This window comes from Carica papaya, chromosome 1 (genome assembly GCF_054855325.1).
Source record: "Carica papaya isolate Zhongbai chromosome 1, ASM5485532v1, whole genome shotgun sequence".
Taxonomy (NCBI): Eukaryota; Viridiplantae; Streptophyta; class Magnoliopsida; order Brassicales; family Caricaceae; genus Carica; species Carica papaya.
This window is the reverse complement of record NC_142309.1, coordinates 25,240,983-25,266,615: the sequence shown is the minus strand read 5'-3', so window position 1 is coordinate 25,266,615 and position 25,633 is coordinate 25,240,983. Positions and strand designations below refer to the sequence as shown.

Below are 25,633 nucleotides of genomic sequence, written 5' to 3'. Positions count from 1 at the left end.
TACACTTCTTTCATGGGAAAATTTCCTTCGAAACTTCAAACATTTGTATACAGGTTGATACTCTCTTGATACAGTATATTAATACAGAATCATGCTCCAGATTTTATGCAAGTTTTGGTTTAATTGTAATACTCGCAATTAATTTTAAAAATTTTAAATTAATGTATAAAATATAATTTTTTTAATTTATGAATTTTTATTTAACGTAAAAAATTAAGAAAAATAGTTACAGTATGAAATTGAAAACAATTTTAAAAAAAAGTTGTGAACATTTAGATTCTATGGTTGTTTTTTAAAAAAAAAATTAAAATTGAGGGTTAAAATGTAATTTAAATAAAATGTGTCACATATGATCGTTCAGTCAGTAGTCCCGATGAACCAGAGCACGCCGTGTGGTAAGGCACGCTGACGCAAGAGACCACGCTGATAATCCGCGTGCCTGCGATCAAACGGTCCGGATTTGTTCCCGCACGCGTGAACGGTTCAGATCAGTTCCTTCATCAGGCGCGATTGTATGGTACAGATCAAATTGCGATGAATGGTTCAGATTCATTTCTTATTTAAACGTGATTGGACGATCGATATCAAACGCGATAAACGACAAAAATTAAAGAAAAATAGATATAAATATCTCACTTCACACTAAACCTTAACCCTAGCCACCAACCATTCCCGTTGGAGAAGAAGAACCAGTCGCCGGAAAGGGAGCCGCACGCCGTCCGTCGTCGTGCCGGAACCACCTTCAACTGTCAAAAAAAGGTAAAAAAATTTTCATTCACTCGAAATTTTATTTTGAACACCCCCATGGCTAAATTGAAGTAAAAGGATGGGCCGATGAGCCGGAAATCGCGGGTAAAGTCCAACGACAGTGCCGCGAGAAAAATAAAAAAATCGCCTCCGATGAGGCCCTTTCCAATTTCCGTATCATGCGATTTTTTCACTATTGTATTTAATATTTTTTTTTCCACAAATTGACCGAAAAAAAACGTTCAACCACGAAGGTGAGCCGGCGGAGCCGCCGCACTAGAAAAGCCCGCCACCTGTAAGCTTCTATTTTTCGACCAACCGAGACTCCTTAACGTGTTTTCTTGCAAGGATGAATACAAATCTAGTCAAAATCGGTCGAAAATAGCCAGTCCGAGGCAAACCGCCACTGCCGCAAGTGGCAGTGCCACCGTGCCAGAATTCCAAATTTGGTAGGAAAAGGGTTTTAACACTGATTTTGGGTTTTTTGAGGTATTTTTAGGTACTTGAAACGTGTTTTAATCTCCAAAAGAAAATTTATGGAGCCCGGCGACCGCCAATAGGCGCAGCTGATAATTTAGCGTTTCGGACACCGATTCGAGTAAGAATCTCTCACCTTATTCCTTATTTTAGAATTGAAGTCTAATTAAATAATACAGTATTTCGCTTAATTTAGAAAATTTTAAAAATTAATTACAGGTTACTCATGGAGTCAGAACCGGTTATTCATTACTGTTTATTCTGTTTTAACTGATTGATTGATTTTTACAATTCTTAAAAATATGATAGTACACTGAAATTGATAAGATGATTCAGTTATATTTCCTTGATGCATGTATTGCTTATTTTGCGTAATTTACAGTTAAATTGTGAAATTGAAAATTAAATGTAAACGGAGAATTGTTTGATTTAGTGATTGAATGAATGATAGCCTTACTGGATATCCTGAAAGATGGTGGACGGACCAGGTGCATAGAAAACCCTATCGTGAACGTTGCCTCATACCGAACGGGGTATCGAGAATTGATATTTTGGCGCTCATACCGGACCGGGTATGGAGACGACTCGTTTTACTCTCATATTGGACGAGGTATTAAGGAATGATATTTTTGACGCTCATACTGAACAGGGTATGGGGACAGCTGGTTAGTTGACAATGTTGAATAAAGGTTCACGCGTAATAGAAACATCTCTATGGACCCCTACGGATACTAGTAGTAAGATAAAAAGCGAAAATTGTTATTCTTACTTAATTAGATATGAGATTATGATATTGTCGTGTTATTACTTTTATATGTCAGTTTTAGAATTTTCGCTACGGTAAGTGTCCAATAAATGATTTTATTTATGATGAATGAATTTAGTTAAATTAAAAACTCCATTAGTTATTTTCATATTTTTTACCAACCTTCATTTCTGTATCAGTGAATAGTGTGACATTTTTACTGGGTTAGTGTACCTCATTCTTTCATTAATCATTTCAGATCAAGAGAATCAAGATCCATATGCAGATTCTGATCCACAAGAGAGTTGCGAATAGGATGTTCAATGGTTTGTTTTCTATTTATTTCTTTAATTTTTCGTTGTTTCTTTAAAATATATATTTTTACAACTCTATTGGGTATTCTGAATTATTGTATAAAAAATATAAAGTCTAACGTTATTATTTCGCTTCCGCATTCAATTTGTAATTTTTTTTTTGTAATTCCAAAAGTCGTTACATTAATTTTCAAATTTCATATATTTTCGGTTCAACTCATCTATTCGAGTACTCTTCAAATGTTATCTCTCTCTAAAAACATATATACTTTTAATAGAAATCTCAGAATTTAATTTCCTTTAGAATTAGATTTGCTTCAAAGGATAATGATAATCAAAGATTAAACTCAAATTAGAGATACGTATAAGCATGACGATATATGTATATATATATATATGTGTGTATGTTGTAATTAAATTAAAACCACCCAGATAGTAATCCTTATGTATCATTAACATTCTAATTGTGTTGTTATTTCAGAACACGAGCACATGTAATCAGTAATAAATTTTAGGGATATTTTCTTTTTAATCATGAAATCTATCAAGTCATAAATGCATATCATGCCGTATAATTATTTTTGTGTTGCATAAAATAATTCCAAAAAATGAGTCTACACTAATTGCTTCAATACTATACAACAGGCGGTTGGGTGTCAACAGAGGCATTATTGTGAAGATATATATTATTATATATTCCTCAAAAATAAAATAGATAATGCTACTATATCTGCGTACGACTCTATAAAAGCAGCCTGCACAGCTGCTTATAAACAGAAGCTAGGTAAATAATTAATGAGCAAGTTAAAAATCTGTCAAAACAATTATAAATACAAGTCTTTAGTTCATCTGTGCATTATGGGTCTGCATTATATTTTTGCTTTTATATATATATATATATGTGTGTGTGTGTGCTGATTTAAATGGATGATTGTGTTACGTGATAATTTAAGCTGTTTCTTTCGGACAAACCCCGGTGCCTGTCAATTCAATCCATTCTGCAATTTTAGACGTTCACCTTCAACGCTGAATCTTAAGCTCTGCCGACTTTTATTACTAACCCTAATATCGTCATACATGTATGTATGTTGAATGAGAAAGGTACTGCAGTTTTTTTGACCAGGTAAAGCTCAGCGGCTATTTTTGACAGACACTCTGTACCTTAATCGAAACAAATAATTCAAAAGGATGAGATCAAATGCTTGGGAGTCGACATGCATGCAGTCGCTTCATTGAATTCTATATTGGAATTTGGATTGCAAAATTTGAACTAATAACGTGTCATGACATCCACGCTTGATCTATACACACACACACACTAAGAAAATAAACGATGCGTTAATTTCTCAGTTGTCACAAAATAATAATAATAATAATTAGCATATTCTAATTCAGAAGAGTCCAAGAAAGTAGCAGATCAGGTTTTTTAAGTATTAAAACTTGAAAATTACGCAGACCAACATGATTTGTTTATTCAGATAGGGAGTAGACATCGGTCAGTCATTTTTTTTTTTTTGCTTTTACGTGTGTGTATGTGACATTAATTATATAGTTAATTGATTAATCCATTTAATTAAATTATGAGTTTATATAATATATGTATATATAGTTGATCTCTGCTGGGTGTGTCTGCCATTGCTGATAGAAAACATAAAAGCTTACTTTTTTGAAATAGTTTGACCAGTAAACAATGTTCAATGTACCTAAAGATGTGAGTATTGGGTAAGCAAAGCTATATAATTAATCATTCACCACCAGTCTACTTTTCTTGTTTATTTTTCCCTCCTTTTTTAAAAAAACTTTTCAATTCAACACATGAAAAAAAATTGTTACTCTTCTGACCTTATTGTATAAAAATAATAATAATAAAAAGCCACCCCTTTATAATTATAGTATCCATGATGTAAAGCAAAATGTTTTCTTTGTATTTATAAGATTAAATAATATACAAACAATTTATACATTGTACGAACTCATAAATCTATTATGTTTAACCGTTAAGATGAATATTGCACGTTACAAGAAAGATGCTTGTATTATATTATCAACGTATGAACACGCATAACATGAATTTATTAATGTTTAAACACCTAAATGTACAGATAATTTCTAAAAAATAAATAAATTTTAAATTCGGACTACGAACTAATATTTGAATTATATATCGGTATGTTTTTTAAATTTAACAAAATATTTTTAATCTGTATTAAATAGTTGTTAGTTGTAAAATATATTATTAATTTTTTAAATTAACAAGTAATTTTTTTTAAGTAATATCAAGAGTTATATACTATTTTAGTTATCTACTATTTTTAATTTATTTATTTTAGTTTACATTGTTTGGAATTTAAATTAATAAATTATTGATATTAAAAAATTATTAAATTAATAAACCCAAAAAATTGGTAGGAAAAGTGAAAAGGGGAGGGAGGGAAGCGAAGGTTCAAAAGCCCTTCCCCTCCTTGATACTCCTTAGTTTGATTCTAGCTGTACTCCATCTGTTTTAGGGGTATTTAAGTAATTTAATGCTAAATTGTTAAATATATGTTTTAAACCAATTATAATTCTATATGTATTGTGGTATTTTAATTTATTAAAGGAATGCTAGTTACCTTTTTTTGGTCTTTATAAAGTAAAATTTTGCTCAACACGGACATCCCCATTGACCCCCTTGAAAAGAAAAAGTCTCCTCTTCCGTGCCTATTTAGTAAAAAGAAAAAATATTTTTAAACTACAAGACAAATTAACTTTACATATATGAAATTTATTTGAAGATGGTATCTTATTTTTATTTATGAAATGCATTTTTAGAACTAGCATATAGAAAGTTAATTTAAAAACTATTAAGTAAGTAATTACGATGGTTTTTAAGAAAAAATTATTTCGTTGGTTTAGTTTTTTATAGAATGACTTCACAAAACTTTATAAAATAAATTGTTATTATAAATGAATAATTCAATAATTAACTGTGAGAATCTTAACCCTCGGCATAATTCAACAGGATATGGTTAAATTATTTTTATATATATCTAAAAAAATAATAATAATACTAATTCCGACTAATTAGTAACTAATCCCTGAAACTATTGAAATTTACGCCATCTCCAATTAATTAATTTTATCTCTTTCGTTCTGTCTTCTCACTTTCTCGCATCACAACCGTCGGTCTTCTGATAATTACCTTTGAGAATCCATCCACCACTTGAGACCCATCAAAAACCCCTCCAATCCAAATCAGTGAAGAAAAAAATCACGCTCCCATGAATCCCACCCGTCCGATTCTTTGACTTTTTTACCCATTTGCTTTCACGATTGCCAGAAGGCCTGACGTAATTTAGTGCCGTATAAGTTATTTGCAATGCAACAAATCGAACACCCCACTCAAAACCGTTGAATACGTGGACCACTCTTTTTGTCCGAGATGGTACCAAGATCAACGGTGGTGAGAGCGAGTTCCGGATGTGATTTTACGGTTCTTAAAAAGATAAAAGAGAGAAGACAGTGATGAACGTGTTTATGAGTTATATAATAGATGAAGGTGGCACGTGCCGGCTGCAACAGTAAAGCTAAAAAGGGACGAATCTGGATCCGACGACCATATCTTAATCCTCCCGTCAAGACTTGGAAGTACCAAAATTGAATCCAACGGCTATAAATCCGTCCAATCTCCATCCTACGGTATAGATTGAATCTAACTCCCTCGCCTATTACACCATAAATAATCAAAACCCGGTCCAAATCTCCAGATTTACTCTCTCCCTCTCTCTCTCAGAGGCTCTCTCCCTGTCTTTCTCTCTCTAAGATCACTCAATTTTCACTTTCAGTTTCTCTCTCTAAAAGCCCGAAGAACAGAGAGAAGGAAAGGGAGACACTTTCCGATTTTTTATTGAAGGGAAGGTGCTAACTTGGGCAGTGGTAGTGGCCGGTAAAAGTGCGCCGCCTGAGATGTCGCCGGCGGCCTCGAGAACTACAGTGGTGATTAGAATCTCGCGGTACAGGAGGGCCCACTAAGGTGAAAAGATCAGACGGCGTGGAGAGTTGTTGGGACCCACAAATCTCTCTTTAGCGCTTCTCTGTAATAGAAATGGACGGCCAGAAGAGCCAGTCCAAGCTCACGAGAACACAGTCCTCCCTTCTCCGTTCGTCCTCCACCGTCCGATCCTCCATTCACAGCCTCGCCTCCGTCACAGAGTGTGACCTTATGAAACAGCAAAACCAATATCCACAGCAACAGGAGCACAACTTGGAAGAGAAAGAAGAGAAGCAGAAAAGGAAGCCCCCTAATAGGTCTGGGTCTACCGTCCGTACAGGATCGACCCGGTTCAACCCGGTTCTTGCCGTGGCTTCGCTTTCCTTCTTCACTTTCTTTTCTTTCTTCTTTTTCTTCTTTTACTTGAGAAGAGAAGAGATACCCACATCAGAGAATCTCCTGTTGGCCCTGATTTTCGTTGCCGTTACCCTTTTCTTTGCTTCCAAGAACAAGAAGCTGATTAATCAAACCGTGACAACGATCAAGCAACTATGGGAAGAAAGCACGAAAAGATTGGGGTTTTCCTCGAAAAAACAGTCAAAACCCGTTCAATGGTTCATCGGGGAATCGAAACCAACCCATAAAACCAGGAAAGAAAAGAGAATAGTGAGAGAAGGAGTAGAGTTTTATAGCAATGGGGATTTCTACGAGGGAGAGTTTCACAAGGGGAAATCTAATGGGAGTGGGGTTTACAATTACTATGTGAATGGGAGGTATGAAGGAGACTGGATAGATGGCAGGTATGATGGTTATGGAATAGAGAGTTGGGCAAGAGGTAGTAGATATAGAGGTCAGTATAGGCAAGGATTGAGACATGGGTATGGAGTTTATAGGTTTTACACAGGGGATTCTTATGCTGGCGAGTGGTGCAATGGACAGAGCCATGGAGTTGGTGTGCAGACTTGCGCTGACGGGAGCTGCTATGTTGGGGAATTCAAGTGTGGTGTTAAGCATGGACTTGGATGTTACCATTTCAGGTATATTTCTCTAAAGTTCGATGTTCTTTCTTTACGCATTGCTTTGGAGTTAGAACTCTGACGCGTTATCTCGTGATTTGATTGGTTTCTTATGTGAATTACTGTTTTTTGCTGATGGGGATTAGTAACCTACAGCTGAATTTTCTGACGGGAACTTTTGTTTGGTTTCTTTGAACTTTCGGCTTATCCGTCTTTTGTTTTCTCCTGTTACTCCACATGATCGAATTCTGCTTTTGGGTTGTTCTTGGTTGATAACCAGCTGCGATTAGCCAGCTTCTTATTTCAAGTCTTCTTGTATTCTTTAAAAAATCGTGGTTTTTATGGAGTTTTTTGGTCGACGAAAATATCTTCTTTTCTATTGGATTGAATGTTTGATTTAATTGATTGTTTGAAGTGGTATCTACTATTTCTCAACTGTTCATTGTTAATCCAATAATAAATATTGTTGTTTCTTTGAAATCAGTCGCTGGAATACTCATTTATACATAAGAATTCTATGGTTTGCTTTATGTTAATGGTTTCTTGAAACTCAATTTATCCAGCTTTTCTTGAATTTTACAAGAATTCGTGATGAATAAGCCAGGCCTCCCTCCATTAATTTCAAAGACATAATGAGAAATGGGTTCTTGAATTTCATAAGGTGCAATCAGTTCTATTGCATTATGGTCGTATCTGATGAATACTTTCATTATTTTATCTATTTGATTCCTGCTTTACTTCACACATTCTTCCTTTATCTTTTGAATTAGGACACAGGCGGTGTGTATAATATAATAGTTTTTGGGTTAGGTAAAAAAAATTGTTCCTTCATAAAGGAACCTAATAATTGATGTTTAAGTTTGATTTTTCTTTTGGGGTAGAAATGGAGATAGATATGCTGGAGAGTATTTTGGGGACAAGATCCATGGGTTTGGTGTCTATCACTTTGCTAATGGTCACTCTTATGAGGGCTCGTGGCATGAGGGTCGTAAGCAAGGATTCGGCATGTATACATTCCGCAATGGTGAGGCGAGATGCGGTGAATGGGATGCAGGCAGCCTCAAAACCCATCTACCTCCTCTCACCGATGCAGTCCTTCGAGCAGTTCAGGTAAAGTCTATGTGGTTCTGTATCTGTACCGACATTATTTGGGCATATCCGAATTGTACCCTTATTTAGGTTAAGTGGATTCGAAATGCAGGCTGCTAGGAGAACTGCAGAGAATGCCATCAATCTACCAGGAGTCGAGGAGCAGGTTAGCAAGGCAGTGATGGGTGCAAATAGGGCCGCGACAGCGGCAAGAGTTGCTGCAGTAAAAGCTGTTCAGAACCAGATGGATGGTAAATTTTGTGATGGAGAGGTGTAAGAGTGAGGAATTAGGTTTTGGTTTGAAGTGTAAATTTAAGTAATTTGGAAAGAAGTGAGTCACCCTGGTGAGCAAAAAGCTCACCGGAGGTTGAAGAAGAAAGTCTTTGAGATTCCCTTTGATCACATACTGTAACTTGTACATAAGTAAAAAAAAAAAAAAGAAAAAAAAAGAGAGAAAACTCAGATATATATCAATGCAAGGTGAGTTTTCAGATTGGTTATACTGTGTGGTACATGAAATCCTTATTTGAAAGACATAGTAAAGAAGACTGACATCACGAAATCGAATCAAATCAAATCAAAGAGGAAAAACTCGAATGAAATTTCACGTCCCTATTAAACTATCTGCAGCTCTGACAAATTCAGAGATAAAATTTGCTAATAGTATGGTAAGAAAATTGGTATCTCATCTTTCTTGATTCAGGTATGTAGATGTCGAAGCTTGTCTCCAGCAAAGAACATCCATCCATGTCCATACCACAGAATTTCCTGAATTCATATATATATATTTTAAGAAAAAGATGTGAAGAGATTAGAAGTGGTTAGATCCAAAGTAAGATTCATAAATTAATTTGGTAATTGTGATTAATTAAGAAGAAGAAGAAAGCAAGAGGGAGCATGTGAGGAAGGCTCTTGTTCACGTTGGATAACGTTGGCATTGAAGCACATGAGGAAGTGGTATGTTGGTGAGAAAAACCATTTTATTCTTTTTCGTGTAGGATCCACAGATTCTGTTCTCATCCATCTTTTTTTAAACAAAAATTAATTTCTTTTTTGGGGATGAAATGAGCAAGGACCCAGATTCAAATCTCACATATATGTGTATGTATATGTATATGTATATGTATATGTATATGTATACATGTAGCTTTAGACTTGTAACCACTCCACATGCAATTCAGAAAAAGTTGGTGTCCAAGAAAGAAACTAGTATTTCTTTGGGTTATGTGCAAGTTATACAAATTAATCCTTTGTTTGATTCGCAACGTGGAAGTCTAATTTCATTTAATAATTCAGATGGGAGACAATATCAATTATATATATATATATATATATATATTTCTTGGAAGAGATGGAGACTGGAAAGATCATTATGAAGGGTGTTCTCGTTTGTGCATGTAATGTCTTGTAGCATGTTCCTCCCATTATATATATATATATACACACACACATATATGTCAGTGGTAAAAAAAGTATCCCCCCTCAAGGCTATAAATATAGATGTTATTATATGATTTCTACTATAATTATTTCAAAATATATAATTTTTTGAAAAAAGAATTAAATTTAAAAATAAATTGATGGATATATATACGAAGTGGGTTTTTATAATGTGGAAGAATATTATAAAGACAGAGGAAGAGGCATGTCTGGGTCGCGTATTCATTCATTATTCATTATTCATTATGGTGTTGCATCTCCCGCTGTCTTTGTCCCCTTCCGTGTGTCCTCAATCCAATACTGTATTTTTTATTTATTTATTTATTCTTTCTTCTTATTTTTTAATTAATTAAATTTCCTAAACAAAATAATAATAATTGTAATTATAACAATCCTGCCTTGTTTATTTTCTAATAATTTTTATATATTAATTCTTTTTGTATGTATATATATATACACACACACAGAGACTATGTAATATTAAGCACGACAAACATATACTATATACAAATATACAGTAAACGTGACGTCTCAAAAGTTAATGCCTAATATATTACATTTATATAATTAATTAGATTTATGTAAAGATATGCAGACAATTATGAGTGTTTTCCAATTTAATTTTTTAAAAAGTTTTTTTTTTGTTGCTTCAAAATAAACAAAAAAAAAAGACTATAAGATAGAAAATTAATTTTTAATTTAACTATTTAATATAAAAATAAATTATTATTTAAAACAATATAATTTATAAATATAGAGATTTGATTTTATCCTAATCTTATTCCAAGTCAGCAGGTAGACGTTTCTGCATCTATAAGCATTTATAATCCCATTAAACCACTTAAATTCAATTAATTATTTATCTAAAAGCACATATAATCTCATTAAAACTACTTAAATTCAAGTAAAATTTTAAACATAATTCTAAGTATATCTGAAAATTAAAATAGAATTCTGAAATGGGATAATATATTATAAAAATTCAAAATTATTTTTAATTTCAAATACAGCATATTATTTTATATTTTGTTCGAATATATCATTATTACTAACATTGTATCTAACATCATTTATCAAGTTTTAAAAATATTATTATATAATTGATTATATCATTACTAATATATTATTTACAGTATCATAAATACTGTTAATATTTTTAAAATTTAATTTTTAATACGTAATTTGTTAAATAAATATATATTTAACAGTATTAAATATATTATTAATAATAAAAATTTATCAAAAAATTTAAAAATTCAAAATATATTTAAAACAAAAAAAAATAATGAAAGGGTGAATTTCAAAATTTTTTAAAATATTATATATATATATTTTTTATGGATTATCTCATTCTAAAATCAATTTTATATAGACTAATGTTAGATTTGCTCACCCATAAATTAAGAAGCATAAATGGTTTAAAAGAGTATTGTGTATAAATATATATATATATAGGGGCCTATGCAAGGCATAGCTAATATGTAGAAGCTAGAATAGGTGTAGGATACTGCAAATCTCGGGCCTTGTTTGTTGTATAAATAGGATTATAAAATGGAGAGGTAATTAATGGAGAAGATGCGTCCAAAACTAAAATATGTATATAACTTAATGCGTGACAAAAATGGATTGGTCCAAAAACATTATGACGCATAAAAAATAGACAGGTTGCCAAAAAAATAAAGATATAATAATGTTAATTTTAATATTTTATTAAAAAGTACATTATTACCTTACCATACCATACACAATATACATACATACGGTGCAAGGCATCCAATTATGGCAACTCTTACAAATATTCAGCTTCTATCTTTTGCAGTTGCTTCTAACGTAATCAACCATCATACCCATTTTTACATTAATGTAACTTATTAATATATTATAACGATAAAATTAAATAATAAAAACTATATATTAAATATTCAAAAATCATGCACGAACTAATGTTTGTATATACATGACAATACTTATTATGTAAGTGTTTTTATGTACTTATTACTTTTTTTTTTTATGGGTAGTTTAGTCACCCAATCCAGTCTCCTTTGTTGACTTTCTAACGACTTGATGAATTACTGTTTGATTTTTAGTTTATGAAAATCCATCCACACAATTGACAAGTCTCTTTTTAATTCCCAGGTTACGACGTCATCGCAAATCTCTGTTTTGACTTTCTGCAACCTCAAAAACCCACTTAATTTTAATTACAAACTAAACATCAATTAATTCTCTAAATAATCAGGATTATTATTAAAAAAAAAAGGGAATCTTTGATTTTAAAATTAGTTTTGACTAAGAAATACATTTTGGAAGTAATCAGCATTATAGAATTGATAATATAATGTTAATGTATACTTTAGTACGCGTTGGGTATTTTTTAATATTTTTGTAATTATTTTTACGTTTTTAAATTAAATGTAATTAATGGCTTTTGTTAAAATGAATTATATAATTAATTAAATGAGTTATCTACTTAAAACTGTGACATTATTTTAGATTTAAAAATATAGAAAATTTATATTATGTGAAGCTCACATGCTCTGCAATGACTTGTTCTTCGCTGGTATTGTGAACCCCAGACCTTTGAACTCTTTAACACAGACAGGCTTTAATGAAATTGAAGTAGGGATAAGGGAGTCAATTACAAAATTTAATCCACAACCGTCTGATTGAATGAATCAAAGTCAATAAAGATGATTGAATGAATCAACAATATTTATGAGGTTGGATAGGATTATCACTCATTACGTTTTCAATAATAGAAGCTTCTTTTAGTTTCTCCCGCGAAGAAACATGATTATATATATATATATATATATGTTATATTATTCTTTTTTATTTTTCTGAAAAATATAAATAAGGTAGGTATACACGAGTAAAAATATATATATATTTTATGTTCGTAGCAATAATATATTAATAAATTAATATTTTCAAATTGCAAATTGAATGATAAATAAATAATTTGGAGCAGTCAGCTACATAATCATTGAGCATTAAGTTTGTGAACGAGAAGTGTGGTGGGGGGTCGGTTTAACATTAATTAAGAAATACAACTAATTTACGTAGGTGAACTACTTTGATGGTTACAGTTAATTATAGTTATTAATTTGCATTTATAAATAATTAAACCTTATTTTCTTTTTATTTATATATTCATATAATTTTTGTCTTTTCTCGGTTTAACAAATCAATAACGAAAGATTAAAAAATAATCAATTGATGATGTCATGTTATTCTCCTAAACCCATTTAATTTCCCTAGGAATTGAATTATGATGGCAATTATTATGCCCCTAAACTATAATCTATTTGGTGATTTAATTTTATATATATATATATATAAACAGTACTTGTTAATGTGAATTTTAAGTAATTAAGTTTTTGGTGAGAATAATTTTTTTCCTTGCATTGAAACAATATAGCAATTATCTCCGTGCATGCAAATTAATCATATTATCATTTAACCATTCTCTAACTCTGTATATATATGTGTGTGTGTAATATGCACGTATTTATTTTGTATTTCATGTGTACATATTCTTATGCGTTGCACGCATCTGATATATGGAAATAAGTATCTTGCAACAATTGAATTAAGAGAGAAGAATACCACAAAACTACATTAAAAAGAACATAGAGAAAACATACATTACTTTATTTTTTATATTAGCAGCTATATCAATTTAAATAAAAAATTGTAAAAAATTCTAATTACAATAGTTATTAATTTACATTTATGAATAAGTACAGCTTCTTTTATTTATTTATATATTTTTGTTTTTATATGTGTTTTATAATTCCCTCAGTTTAATTTTTATTTTTATTTTTTATCACATTACACTGAAAGATTTAAAAATATCAAGTCATTTTTTTTTTCTTTATGATAAATTGACCATGTCACGTTATTCTCCTTTTCTTTTGATCTTCTCACAACAAACAGCAACTTGATAAAATTCCTTGGACTAACTTTGCTGTTTCTCTTAAAAACAATGAAATACAAATTCCAGATTAGAAATAAATATCTTTACAGTATGATTTTTTATTTTAGTGGTTTTAGTATAACATACAATTTAACCACGTTCCGCCTGCGCAAGTTAATAGCAGGATGTAATGCATAAACATACACAGAGAGTAGGTAATTTACAAATAAAAATAGTCAACCCTACAGACATGCACATCAATTCTTTGGCAAATCCAAGCAAGAGACAGTGCATTTAGTATGAATTATGACAAAACTGTGGAAGAATAAACTGATATATATTTTCATTAAATATTAAGACTTTGTATATACAAATGAATAATAATAATAAAAGAAAAAAAATATTAATTACAAAGATTACAGATATAGTATCAATATACCCCTTACCCTACTGGAGCCCTAATTTGCACTTCGTAACACTCTCTCTAAAGTTTGTGAATAAACATTATTTATTCCCATCTTAACAATAATAGTCTAAAATATATAATTGCTTAATCCTAAGTCAAAACATCGACAAGTTGTGAAGTTGTTGACATATATAGAGTAATATTAACCCACTATTTAATTTTTATTTGATAAAATACCTATCTATTTAAATGTGCTTTATTCTATTACTATTGTATAAAATTGTGATTGATACTAATTGCTATCTTATTATTGTAATATCTTATAAATCTATTCCCTTCTAAAATTATCTTCAACCATAGAAGCTCATAAACCTCTCGGGCCATAACGATGAACTTTGATTTTGCATTAAATTGAACTACCATATTCTGTTTATTATTTTATCAAGTTATTAGATAATCTTCAAGAAAGGTACAATACCCAAAAGTGCTTTATTACGTTATTATTGTACTAGATTTTGATTGATACTAATTATAAATCTATTCCCTTCTAAAATATCTTCAACCATAGAAGCTTATAAACCTCTAGGGCCATAACTCTGAACTCTAATTTTGAACTAAACCGAAATGCAATATTCTGTTTATTACTTCATCAAATTATTAGATACTTTTCAAAAAAAATACAATATACAAAAGTAAATTTCCTATCAAAAGTATTTACTATGCTAGTCGATTTGCATACTAATTTATTAATTTTCTTTAACAGATTTGTGACATTTTTATTAGGAAATGAATATTTCTCACATTGAGCATGCCACTTCTATTCTGAGAAAATATTTTCATCTTCATCTCTGTAAAAATTATGTCATCTACATATACCAGGAAAGCAATGACTCACCTTGACTTGAGTGCTTCATGAATAAGGTATAGTCTCTCTGACTCTCTTTGTAATCCAATTATCTTTACAAATCTACTAAACTATATTCGAAGAGACTATTGAAGCCCATACAATGCCTTTTTTAATTTGCATACTCTTTTTGTTCCTAATTCCTTTGTTACTATTGTACTAAATTGTAATTGATATTAATTGCTATCGTATTATCATAGTGGATTGTGATTGGGACTAATGGGTATGCTAGTCGACTTGCATGCTATTTTATTAATTTTCTTTAATAGATATGCGACACATTTTTATTGGGAGATGAATATTTCTCACCTTGAGTATGTCACTTCTATTATGAGAAAATATTTTCACGTTTATCTCTATAAAAATTATGTCATCTACATATACTAAGAGGACAATGACTCATCTTGACTTGAGTACTTAATAAATAAGGTATAGTCTCTTTGACTCTGTTTGTATTCCAATCCGAAGAGACTACTTAAGCTCATACAGTATTTTTGTTAATTTGCATACTCTTTGTTCCCAACTCCTTTGTAAATTCAGAAGGAATCTTCATGTAAATTTCTTCTTTGATTCCTAGCATAAGGAGATATTCTTCACATTAAACTACTGCAATTGCCAATTGAAGTTAATAGCTAAATATAGTATGATACATACCGTGTTCATCTTTGCAATGAGTAATACTTATTGACAGTCAATCCTTTGCCATCAACTTGCCTTGTGCCTTTCTATCATTCCATCAAGCTTGTATTTAAACTCAAATAGTGTTCTAGGAACAAATACTAATTCAGACTCTCATAAAAAAATTTTAGTGAGATAAGAGAATATTTTTTAAGGGATAGAAAATTCAATAGGATAGAAGAGATGTTTAATGCGTTTTCTCGTTCCCTTTCTAAGTGCAATAGCGATCATAATATCATAACAAATAGGGTTCTCCAAGCTTACTTCATTTCCAGACTAGATTCAGATTCTTCAACTTGTTTTGGACCGAATCTAGGTTCTTCCTTACTGAATGAGATGTTTAATGCATTTTCTCGTTCTCTTTATAGAACAATAGCAACGATAATATCATAACAAACAGGGTTTTCAAAGCTTACTTCATTTCCAGCACAAGATTCAAATTTTTAAACTTGTTTTGGACCGAATCTAGGTTCTTCCTTACTGAATACACTTTGGAGAATCATGGGTCTAACTTGGGCTAAAGTTTAAGCTCATTTTAAGGATTTAGGTTCACTTTGTAGGCATTGGATTTTTGTTTGGATAGTCATTGTAGAGGTGGTATCTTTATAGGTGTATCATTAAGGAAAGATCAAAAAAGGGGTCAAGAAAGGATAGATCCTTCTTATTTTCCAACATAATAGTCTCCCCTCAAAGATAAGGTTTATCAAAGAAGATTATGTCTTAACAAATGTTACATTAGGCAATACAAAGAATTTTTTAGTTGTAGAATAATAACATTTGTATCGTTTCTGAATGGGTGAGTATCCAACAAAAACACACTGAATAGCTTTAGAATCAAGTTTCCCTCTTTTAGGCAACACAACCAAAGACTTGAAAAATAAGGTTATTGAAAACTCATACCTCACGAGAAAATGAGGCAAGAACTTCCATAACCCGAGATGATGATCGGTTGATAAGGTAGGTGGCAATTAAAACAGCTTTTCTCCAATTCATGGATCAACCAAAATGATCTTCTTAAGATGAGGAAAAACTTGAAGTTGATGACATCATAGTGGAAAAGAGAAAAGGAAAAAATGGACATAGATACGTTTAGGATTCAACGAATAATTCTATCTCAATTAAAGCAAAATAATGATGAATTTAAAAAGAAAAGAAAAATATTCAAATACCTACTTTAACAGCATATAGAAGAACAAATATCAACTACTTTTTTTGAGATGTGAAGAAACTCAAAGTTGATACCATTAAAGTTGAAAAGAGAAAGAGAAAGAGGAGATAGATACGTTAACATTCAACTAACAATTTCATGTTAATGATTCAAAATGAACTAAATGATAAATTCAAATTTTGACAAAATAGGAATTCATTTTTTGGTGTTTTCGAAAAATGTTCTACTTTATTTTTAGCAAACTGTTCTGACAATTGTAGAAAATAAAATAATTAGAAAAATAAATTAATATTAAAAATGGTTATTTACAACTGTTATGTGCTGTAAATGGAGGGAATCACCAACAAATTCCTTATTGGAAACAAAATTTTGTTAGATTTTTTCTAGAATTTGTTAGTTTGTTAGGAGTAGTATACTTGTATATATATGTGTAAATCATTCATCATCAGATGAAGAATATTTTTCTCTCAATTTTCTTCATGGTATTAGAGTCATACCTGATCCAAGAATAAATCAAACCCTACTGAGTTGTAATCAGAAATGGCCTCGGATGAGCTTTCATCATCTCCACCAGAAGTTTCCTCTGGTTTTTATCATCACACAGCAACAACTATAGCTGTGAGTAAACTACCATCATCCTGTATCACAGGACATAAACTCGATGGCAGCAACTTCCTTCAATGGTCGTCGTTTTTTCGTCTCTTCATCCGCGGAAGGAGACATTATGGGCACCTCACTGGTGAGCTCATGCCTCTCAAGCGTCCGATGCAAATGCACAAACCTAGGAGATCGAAGACAGTGTGGTCATGTCCTGGCTCATTACCTCAATGACTCCTGAAATCGGAGAGAATTTCCTTCTCTACAAAACCGCTCACGAAATCTGGAAGGCAGCATAGGAACTCTACTCCAGCAAGCAAAATACTTTTGCAATATTCAAAATCGAGTCAACTCTTCATGACCTTCAGCAAGGAGAACTCAGTGTCACCCAGTATTATAGTATCCTTAGTCAAAATTGGTAGCAGATGGACGCCTTCAAGGAGCGTCACTGGAATTGCCCCAAGAACGCGAAAAACTTTAAAGCCTTTGTGGAAGAAAAGCGAGTCTTCAAATTTTTGCTAGGGTTAAACAAAAATCTCGACGCAATTGGGGAACATGTTCTGAGCACCAAACCTTTGTCGAGTCTTCAAGAAGTGTTTTCTGAGTTTCGACGCTAGGAGAGTCGTCGAAAGATCATGATAGGAGAGAATGACCAACCTCACTCAATTGAAAATCCTTCAGCTCTTACAACCCGAGCGATTGACAGTCGAACGAAGAAGACAAGGCCCGGGTGTGACCACTGTCAGAAGCTAGGGCACACTCGGGGACGTTGCTGGAAGCTTCACGGCAAGCCAAGTGACTAGAAATCACCTTTGGGTGAGTGAAAAATGTCGAAAGCAGAGACCTCCAGCAAGCTTCAAGGAAATCACATGATGGCTGAGGAAATAATTTATGATGAGATGGGAAAAGACCCATTTATCCCTGAACAATTGGAAGCCCTCCAACAAATCTTGTTCAAAAAATTTCACCCAGTCAGTGCCTCTGTGGCATACAAAAGTAATATTCATGATTTATCTGTTCTTTTAGAAAAAGGACACGTGTGGGTGATAGATTCTAGAGCATCTGATCATATGATTGGCGATTTCTCAATGTTTCAAAATTACAGAAGATGTCAATAAAATATTTCAATTAGAATTGCAGATGGTTCTCTCTCAAAAGTGGTAGGAATAGGCTTTGTAAATTTATCTCCAAATTTGGATTGTAATTTATTGTCTGTTAGCAAGCTATCCGAAGATTTGAAATGTACTGCGAAATTTGTTTCTAATATGTGTAATTTTCAGGATTTTGACTCGGAGAGAACGATTGGTAGTGCTAGGATGAGCTCGGAATTATATTTGCTTTAAGTCAACACTTATAAAAGGCAAGCTCACAATGCAGTATGTGAAAACTCTATTCCTATTTCCAAAAATAATGATCATGATATTATATTGTAGCACTATAAACTAGGACATCCAAACTTTATGTACTTGAAAAAGATGTTCCCACTACTATTAAAAAGAAAAGATCCAGTTTCATTACAGTGTGAAGTTTACTAATTTTCTAAACATACTCGAAGTTCATTCCATAGTCTACGATATAAACCGTCTAAACCATTTGTATTAGTTCATAGTGATGTTTGGGGCCCTTCCAGAGTTTCCAACGTTTCTGAAACTGCGTGGTTTGTATCTTTTATTGATGACCCTACAAGAATTACTTGGGTATTTCTCATGAAGGAAAAATTTGAAGTGAGGTCCCTATTTAAAAAATTCCATACAATGATTCGAACCCAATTTCATGCTACAATCCAAGTATTGAAATCCAACAATACTTGTGAATATTTTGAAAATACTCTTGAAAAATACTTTATTGAACATGACATTATTCATCAAACTTCTTGTGTTCATACTCCACAGCAAAACAACATAGCCAAAAGGAAAAAACAGACATATCCTTGAGGTTGCTAGATCTCTCATGTTCACCACACATGTACCAAAATATCTTTGGGGAGAGGTTGTCCTTTCAGCTACCTATTTGATTAATCGGATGCCCTCCCGTATCCTATAATTTCAATCACCATACACTATCCTCTTAAAAATCTTTCATAATTCTCACATCTTAAACACTTTGCCACTTAAAATCTTTGGTTGTTTAGCATATATCCACATTCATAAACATTTTTATGGAAAATTAAACCAAAGAGCAATAAAGTATATTTTCGTTGGGTACTCAACAAATAAAAAAGAATACAAATGTCTAGTTCCGAAAACCTACCGATTTTATAATACCATGGACGTCACATTTTTTAAGAATCAACCGTTTTATCCCACCACTGATATTCAGGGGGAGACATTCACTCAGAAATATCAGTTGTAGGATATGAGTGTACCACCTCTCTACCCAAAAAATCCATCACCAGACAAATCTTCTTTGGAGATTGAACCCGAAACCTCACAAAATAAATCAGAACCAAAACTTGTTACAGAAAGCACATTACCTGCAATGAGTGAGCTATGTGTCTATACAAGAAGAAACAAAGGAAAAACACTCGAATCATCCAAGCAATGGCATGAATCCACCACTAATCCAGCTAACGTAATCTCTGTACCAACTCTTGATTCCGTTGATTCTGATATTCCTATTGCTTTGAAGAAGAGTACTCGAACATGCACCAAACATTTTATACAGGATTATGTTTCATTGGACAAATTATTATCGGAACATCATGCTTTTGTGTTCAGGTTAGACAACAGCTCACCTGAACCCAGAACAATACATGAGGCCTTGAAAATTCCAGAATGGAAGTTAGCTATCCTAGATGAGATCAGGACACTTGAAAAGAATGAGACATGGGAACTAACTGATCTTCCTCCAGGAAAGCGTCAAGTGGGATGCAAATGGATTTTTACAACCAAATATAATCCAGATGGAAGTGTGAACAAGCTTAAGGCCCGCCTGGTAGCCAAACGCTATACACAATCATATGGCATAAATTATTAGGAGACGTTTGCACCAGTTTCCAAGCACAATAATATTCGAGTACTCCTCTCACTTGCATCTAACATTGACTGGCCACTGTGTCAATTCGATGTAAAGAATGCATTCCTTAATAGTGATTTGGAAGAAAAGGTGTATATGAATATACCACCAAGGTTCAAATTAACTGACAACTCTCAGAAAGTATATAAATTGAAAAAATCACTCTATGGCCTAAAACAATCTCCGAGGACATGGTTTGACAGATTTACAAGAGCTGTAAAACATAAAAAATATGAACAATATCAATCCGACCATACATTGTTCGTCAAACATTGCATTATCAGGTAAGAAAGCTATTTTGATTGTCTATGTTGATAATATCATTCTTACAGGAGAGCACCTTGAGGAGATTCATAAACTAAAAGAATTCATGACCAAGGAATTTAAAATAAAAAATCTTGGAATACTAAAGTACTTAATGGGTATGGAAGTGGCTAGATCAAAAAAGAGAATTTCAGTTTCACAATGAAAGTACACTTTGAATCTCCTAAAAGAGACTGGGATGCTAGGAAGCAAACCTGCTGACACCCCTATGGACTCAGTCATCAAACTTGGATCCAGAATCAGTGATAAAATGGTTAACAAAGAGAGGTACAAAAGACTTGTTGGGAAACTTATTTACTTGGCTCACACAAGACCAGACATTAATTTTGTAGTAAGTACACTAAGTCAGTTCATGCATCAGCCAACTGAATATCACATGAGTGCTGTGTATCGAATTTTAAGGTATCTCAAGAAAACTCCAGAACAATGTTTATTCTTTCAGAAGACAGACAGAATTGGTGTTGAAATTTACACGGATGCAGATTGGGCAAGTTCTACAAATGACAGAAGATCTACATCAGGATGTTGCACCTATATTTGGGGTAACATTGTTACTTGGAGAAGCAAGAAACAGTTTGTTGTGTCTCGCAGCAATGCAGAATCTGAATTTAGAGCGCTTGCTCATGGTATTTGTGAAGGTGTATGGTTGAAGAGAATACTTGAATGATTAAAAATCCTCAACAATATGCCTATAAAAGTATGGTGCGACAACCAATCAACAATTAGTATGGCCAAAAATCTAGTACATCACGATAGAACCAAACATGTAGAGATTGATTATCATTTCATTAGAGAAAAATTAAAAGATGGGACTTTAACTCTAATGCATATTCCAACCAATTAAAAGATCGCAGATATTCTAACTAAAACTCTTTCCAAGAGAACCTTTAATGACGTAATATTTAATCTAAATTTACTCAATATATACGTAAATTAGATTGAGAGGAAGTGTAACAAATAAAATAATTAGAAAAATAAATTAGGATTAAAAATGGTTAGTTACAGCTGTTAGGTGCTGTAAATGAATGAAATTACCAACAAATTTGTTCCAACAGAATTTTGTTAGATTTTCTCCACAATTTGTTAGGTTATTAGAAGTAGTAAACTTGTATATATATATGTGTAAATCAATCATCAGAAGAAAAAGAATATTTTTCTCTCAATTTTCTTCACCAACAGTTCTGATTTTTGGCAATACCTTGTTTGTACACAAAAATCCATACAAAATTAAACAAGACAACATAAGTGAAATTCATTTGAAAATCCATACTTTGACTCAATAAGAGGATAAAAATTCTACTAGTTTTTATAAAGTTTAGAATGCACTTTTTCAATTCTGGTTAGAACAAATTAGTTTTGACAAAAGCTCATCCCGATCTCCACTTCATTTTGGTGAAGCTAAGGCTTACTAGTATAAATATGTGCTTCAGTTTAATAGACCACCTTCAAGTAAATATCAGTAAGTCCAAGAGGACAAGCATAATCTAATACATGAACCGCCAAGCAACTTCATTGCCAAAGCGGTTGCAGTGAACCTGCCTAACTACTCGAATTGCCACATGTATTTGTCCCAAGATAAAGTCCACAACATGTTTATTGGAAATGTACATCAATCTAACCAAAGAAATCTGTTAGGCATGTAAAACAAAAGTTGTAGTATTGTAAGACTTGGTATTAGTTGCTGCGTTTATCTTATGTAACCATGATTTACAAGCAAAAGAGTCAAACCTTATTTTTCTTATGTGCTTTTCTATTTCTTTTCTTGGATAGAACGTTTAAAACTAAATCCACCGTTCACATGCTTGAAAATCAGCAAGCAAAAACAAAATAGAAGCTCTTTAGTAAAAAATGTTGCATGGAAAGAAGAAACAAAGAGTAAGATTTGATCTAGTGATGAGAGGGTTTCAATAGAGGAATTATCAACAAGATATTAAGTTATCGGATCTCTAAGAAAAGATCTCAGAGGCTCAGAGGGATTTAGCTGGAGCAATGGATTTGGTTTTCTTTGTTGCAACAGAGAAGTATAGGATCTAGGAAGAGCTATATAAATAGAGGCTTCAACATTGTTACATTGTGCTTAGACCAATGGATTTACTCAAAATATACAACAAACATGGATCCTAAAAATCTACAAAAACAAGTGAAGAATGCCCCCATAAAAAACCAATGCAATGAAAAAAATAAATCTTCCCAAACATCATATCAATGAAATGTAAACACTATAACTAATTTGCTATCAGTGTAGACTAGGATGACAGTCATAGTACTCACCACCAAACTCTAAGAAGTACATCAATTTAATTTCGAATTTTTCCGTGAAAGTGCAAGCTTTAACAGACTTTTTGACCAGCCAAGCATCTGCTACTAGGATGCAAAGGTCTGATACATCAATCAAAATCTAAAATCTTTTCAACTCCTCCCTGTTTAAATTATTCTTGACTTCGTAATATTAACTCACCACTTATCTCTTATCCTTCAACTTGCCTAAAAACAATCTTTCATTGCAAGATGCTCCATTATATGCAATAGAACAAGATGTCTAAAAACAACACAATACAGAAAATAAGGAATAATTAAACTGTCCTAACGGAGAGAAGCAATTGTCATCTGTCCAATACAGCAGCTGACTCCATTAGAGCATAATTAAGCATACTTCAAAAGGGGTCGCGAAAGGAAAAGTTTGGGGAAGTCCTGATTTAAAACCATACTACCTTTCTCATGATGATTTTGAGATTAAAGTCTTTCTTAACTTGATTTGTTCAGATCCTAATACTTCCTAAACTTGTTTTCCTCATACAAACAAGCACCTATAGAAAGAGCGAGCATGCACTTGTTAGACATATATTTATAGGATAAAATATTAAGACATGAATAAGATAAGATACTATTATATTTGATCAGTAAATTACTCTACTATGCATTCATAATATTTTTACTATTGTAATTCTACATATATAAATGAGCTTATAAATGCAGAAAGAATTGAATAGTAGTGGCAGCAACTCTAGGAAGAGCATTAATATGTTTCAACAAAATGTCACTTAATAATACCGAATCTTCCTCATATCAGTAACTCTAAATCTATTGATAATGTTAATTTGTTTTTTCGCAGGCTTAATATAGTCAAATAAATGGGTTTCACATATATGTAGTATAGTCACTAGTTGATGCACAATAACACGATATATCAACAAATAATATCAAGGAATTATCCAAGAACCTGTCATTCGTAGGCCAAGTAAAATATGTATCTTCTAGAAGATAACCACTAATCAATAAGACCAATAGGGACAGCTATCCAACAGAATCCCACATAGCAACCGATGAGATAAATTCAACTTGAATATTCAGAAATCAAGTCCTTCTCTATCATTCTTAAATCATATATCAAATATTTCTAGGGACTACACAATCAATTAATAGCTATATACTGAAAATCAATATTGTTGTGTGCAATTCAAATACAACAGTTAAAAACTAAAATGTAATAACTAACAGGATAATTCAAACCATGGTTTACCAAAAACATGGTACCTGCAAAACGTGGTATGGGTACAAGCAGGGAATATGACATAAAAATATAAAGGAAAAATACATGACAGCAAACACAAAAAAGTAAGAGAAAGATTTTCATCTGGCTTAACTCTAGAAATTTGAAGTCTTAACCTTAAATTCCGATAGAATGCCTATTTGATGTTTTAATTTTAAAGAGAGAATATGTAAAAGAAAAAAACAAGAATATGAACATGCAGACTTGATCAAGAAAATATATGAAACGAATCAAAATAAAATAGCCAACACATGAAAGACAAAGCGAGAGTAGTTACAGCAACATATTAGACGTTAGATCTAGTTCACAAAATTCAAGTGAATGTTGTGGGAAATAAAAACATATTTAAGAGGATTTTTGGAACTAAAGACGTTAGGACTCAGTGAACAATTCCATCTCAATGACACAAAATAAAAGAACAGAGGTACATTTGAAAAGAAAAATAAAGATTTAAGATTCACACACGTGGTATGAATCAAGAAAATATATTAGCACTTTTTATTTAAAAAAAATGAATCAAGAAAATATATGAAACGAATCAAAATAAAACAATCAACGCAAGAGAAGAGAAAGCAAGGAGTAGTAAAAATGTATGAAAGAATCGAATAAAAATCTTTTATGGTGATGTGAAGCGACCTGAAGTTGACGACATCAAACAGAAAAAGAGAAACACAAAAAGATTGATAGATATGTTAGAAACGAGACAATGATAAATTTGAAAAGAAAAAGAGATATTCAAGACTCACGAATCTGTGTTTCCGATCAACAAAATACATGAAAAGGGATCAAAATAAAACAAGCAATGGCAAAGAGAAAACAAGGAGTAATAAGAGCACAACAAAAAACCAAAACAGATATTGTTCTTGAGATGTAGAGAGACTTGAGGTCAACAACATCGGAGAGGAAAAGAAAAAGAGAAAAGGAGAGATAAATAGATAGGATTTGACGAACAATTCCATGTTAATGATACAAAATAACGATAAATTGATAAAAAAAAAAAAAAATCAGAATAACACAATGCAAAAAGATTCGCACACCATATAATGGCTGAGATAGCAAACTGCAAAATTTCGTTGAATACCCAGCCTTCAATACTTGTAATGCAAATATACAAAAGAGGCATAGGTATTAAAGAGTGATACTTCCCAAAGACAATTTGTTAACTGAAGGACCTTAAACTGCACCAAAATTAGATTGGTGAACCAAAGATTGCTAATTAGTTATCTAATAGATCCAAGGACGCTAGCTATCTCAAACAGTTGGCAAGTTTCTTT

The 25,633-nt window shown here is 32.1% G+C and overlaps 1 protein-coding gene across 1 annotated transcript; it reads left to right on the top strand.

Annotated features, from left to right (window-relative positions):
* Positions 1-6,012: 6,012 nt before the first annotated feature.
* On the top strand, positions 6,013-8,858 carry LOC110816732 (uncharacterized). The gene is made up of 3 exons (XM_022045045.2): positions 6,013-7,290; positions 8,151-8,379; positions 8,471-8,858. The coding sequence occupies exons 1-3, from the start codon at positions 6,368-6,370 to the stop codon at positions 8,633-8,635; spliced, it is 1,317 nt and encodes a 438-aa protein (XP_021900737.2). The 5' UTR covers positions 6,013-6,367; the 3' UTR covers positions 8,636-8,858.
* The last annotated feature ends 16,775 nt before the right edge of the window (positions 8,859-25,633 follow it).

What these genes read in the sequence shown, in the direction of transcription:
- LOC110816732 (XM_022045045.2), top strand. Translation starts at nt 6,368, where the DNA reads ATGGACGGCCAGAAGAGCCAGTCCAAGCTCACGAGAACACAGTCCTCC. An exon ending in CTTGGATGTTACCATTTCAG is followed by an intron (nt 7,291 to 8,150) that starts GTATATTTCTCT and finishes CTTTTGGGGTAG; the next exon opens with AAATGGAGATAGATATGCTG. An exon ending in CAGTCCTTCGAGCAGTTCAG is followed by an intron (nt 8,380 to 8,470) that starts GTAAAGTCTATG and finishes TTCGAAATGCAG; the next exon opens with GCTGCTAGGAGAACTGCAGA.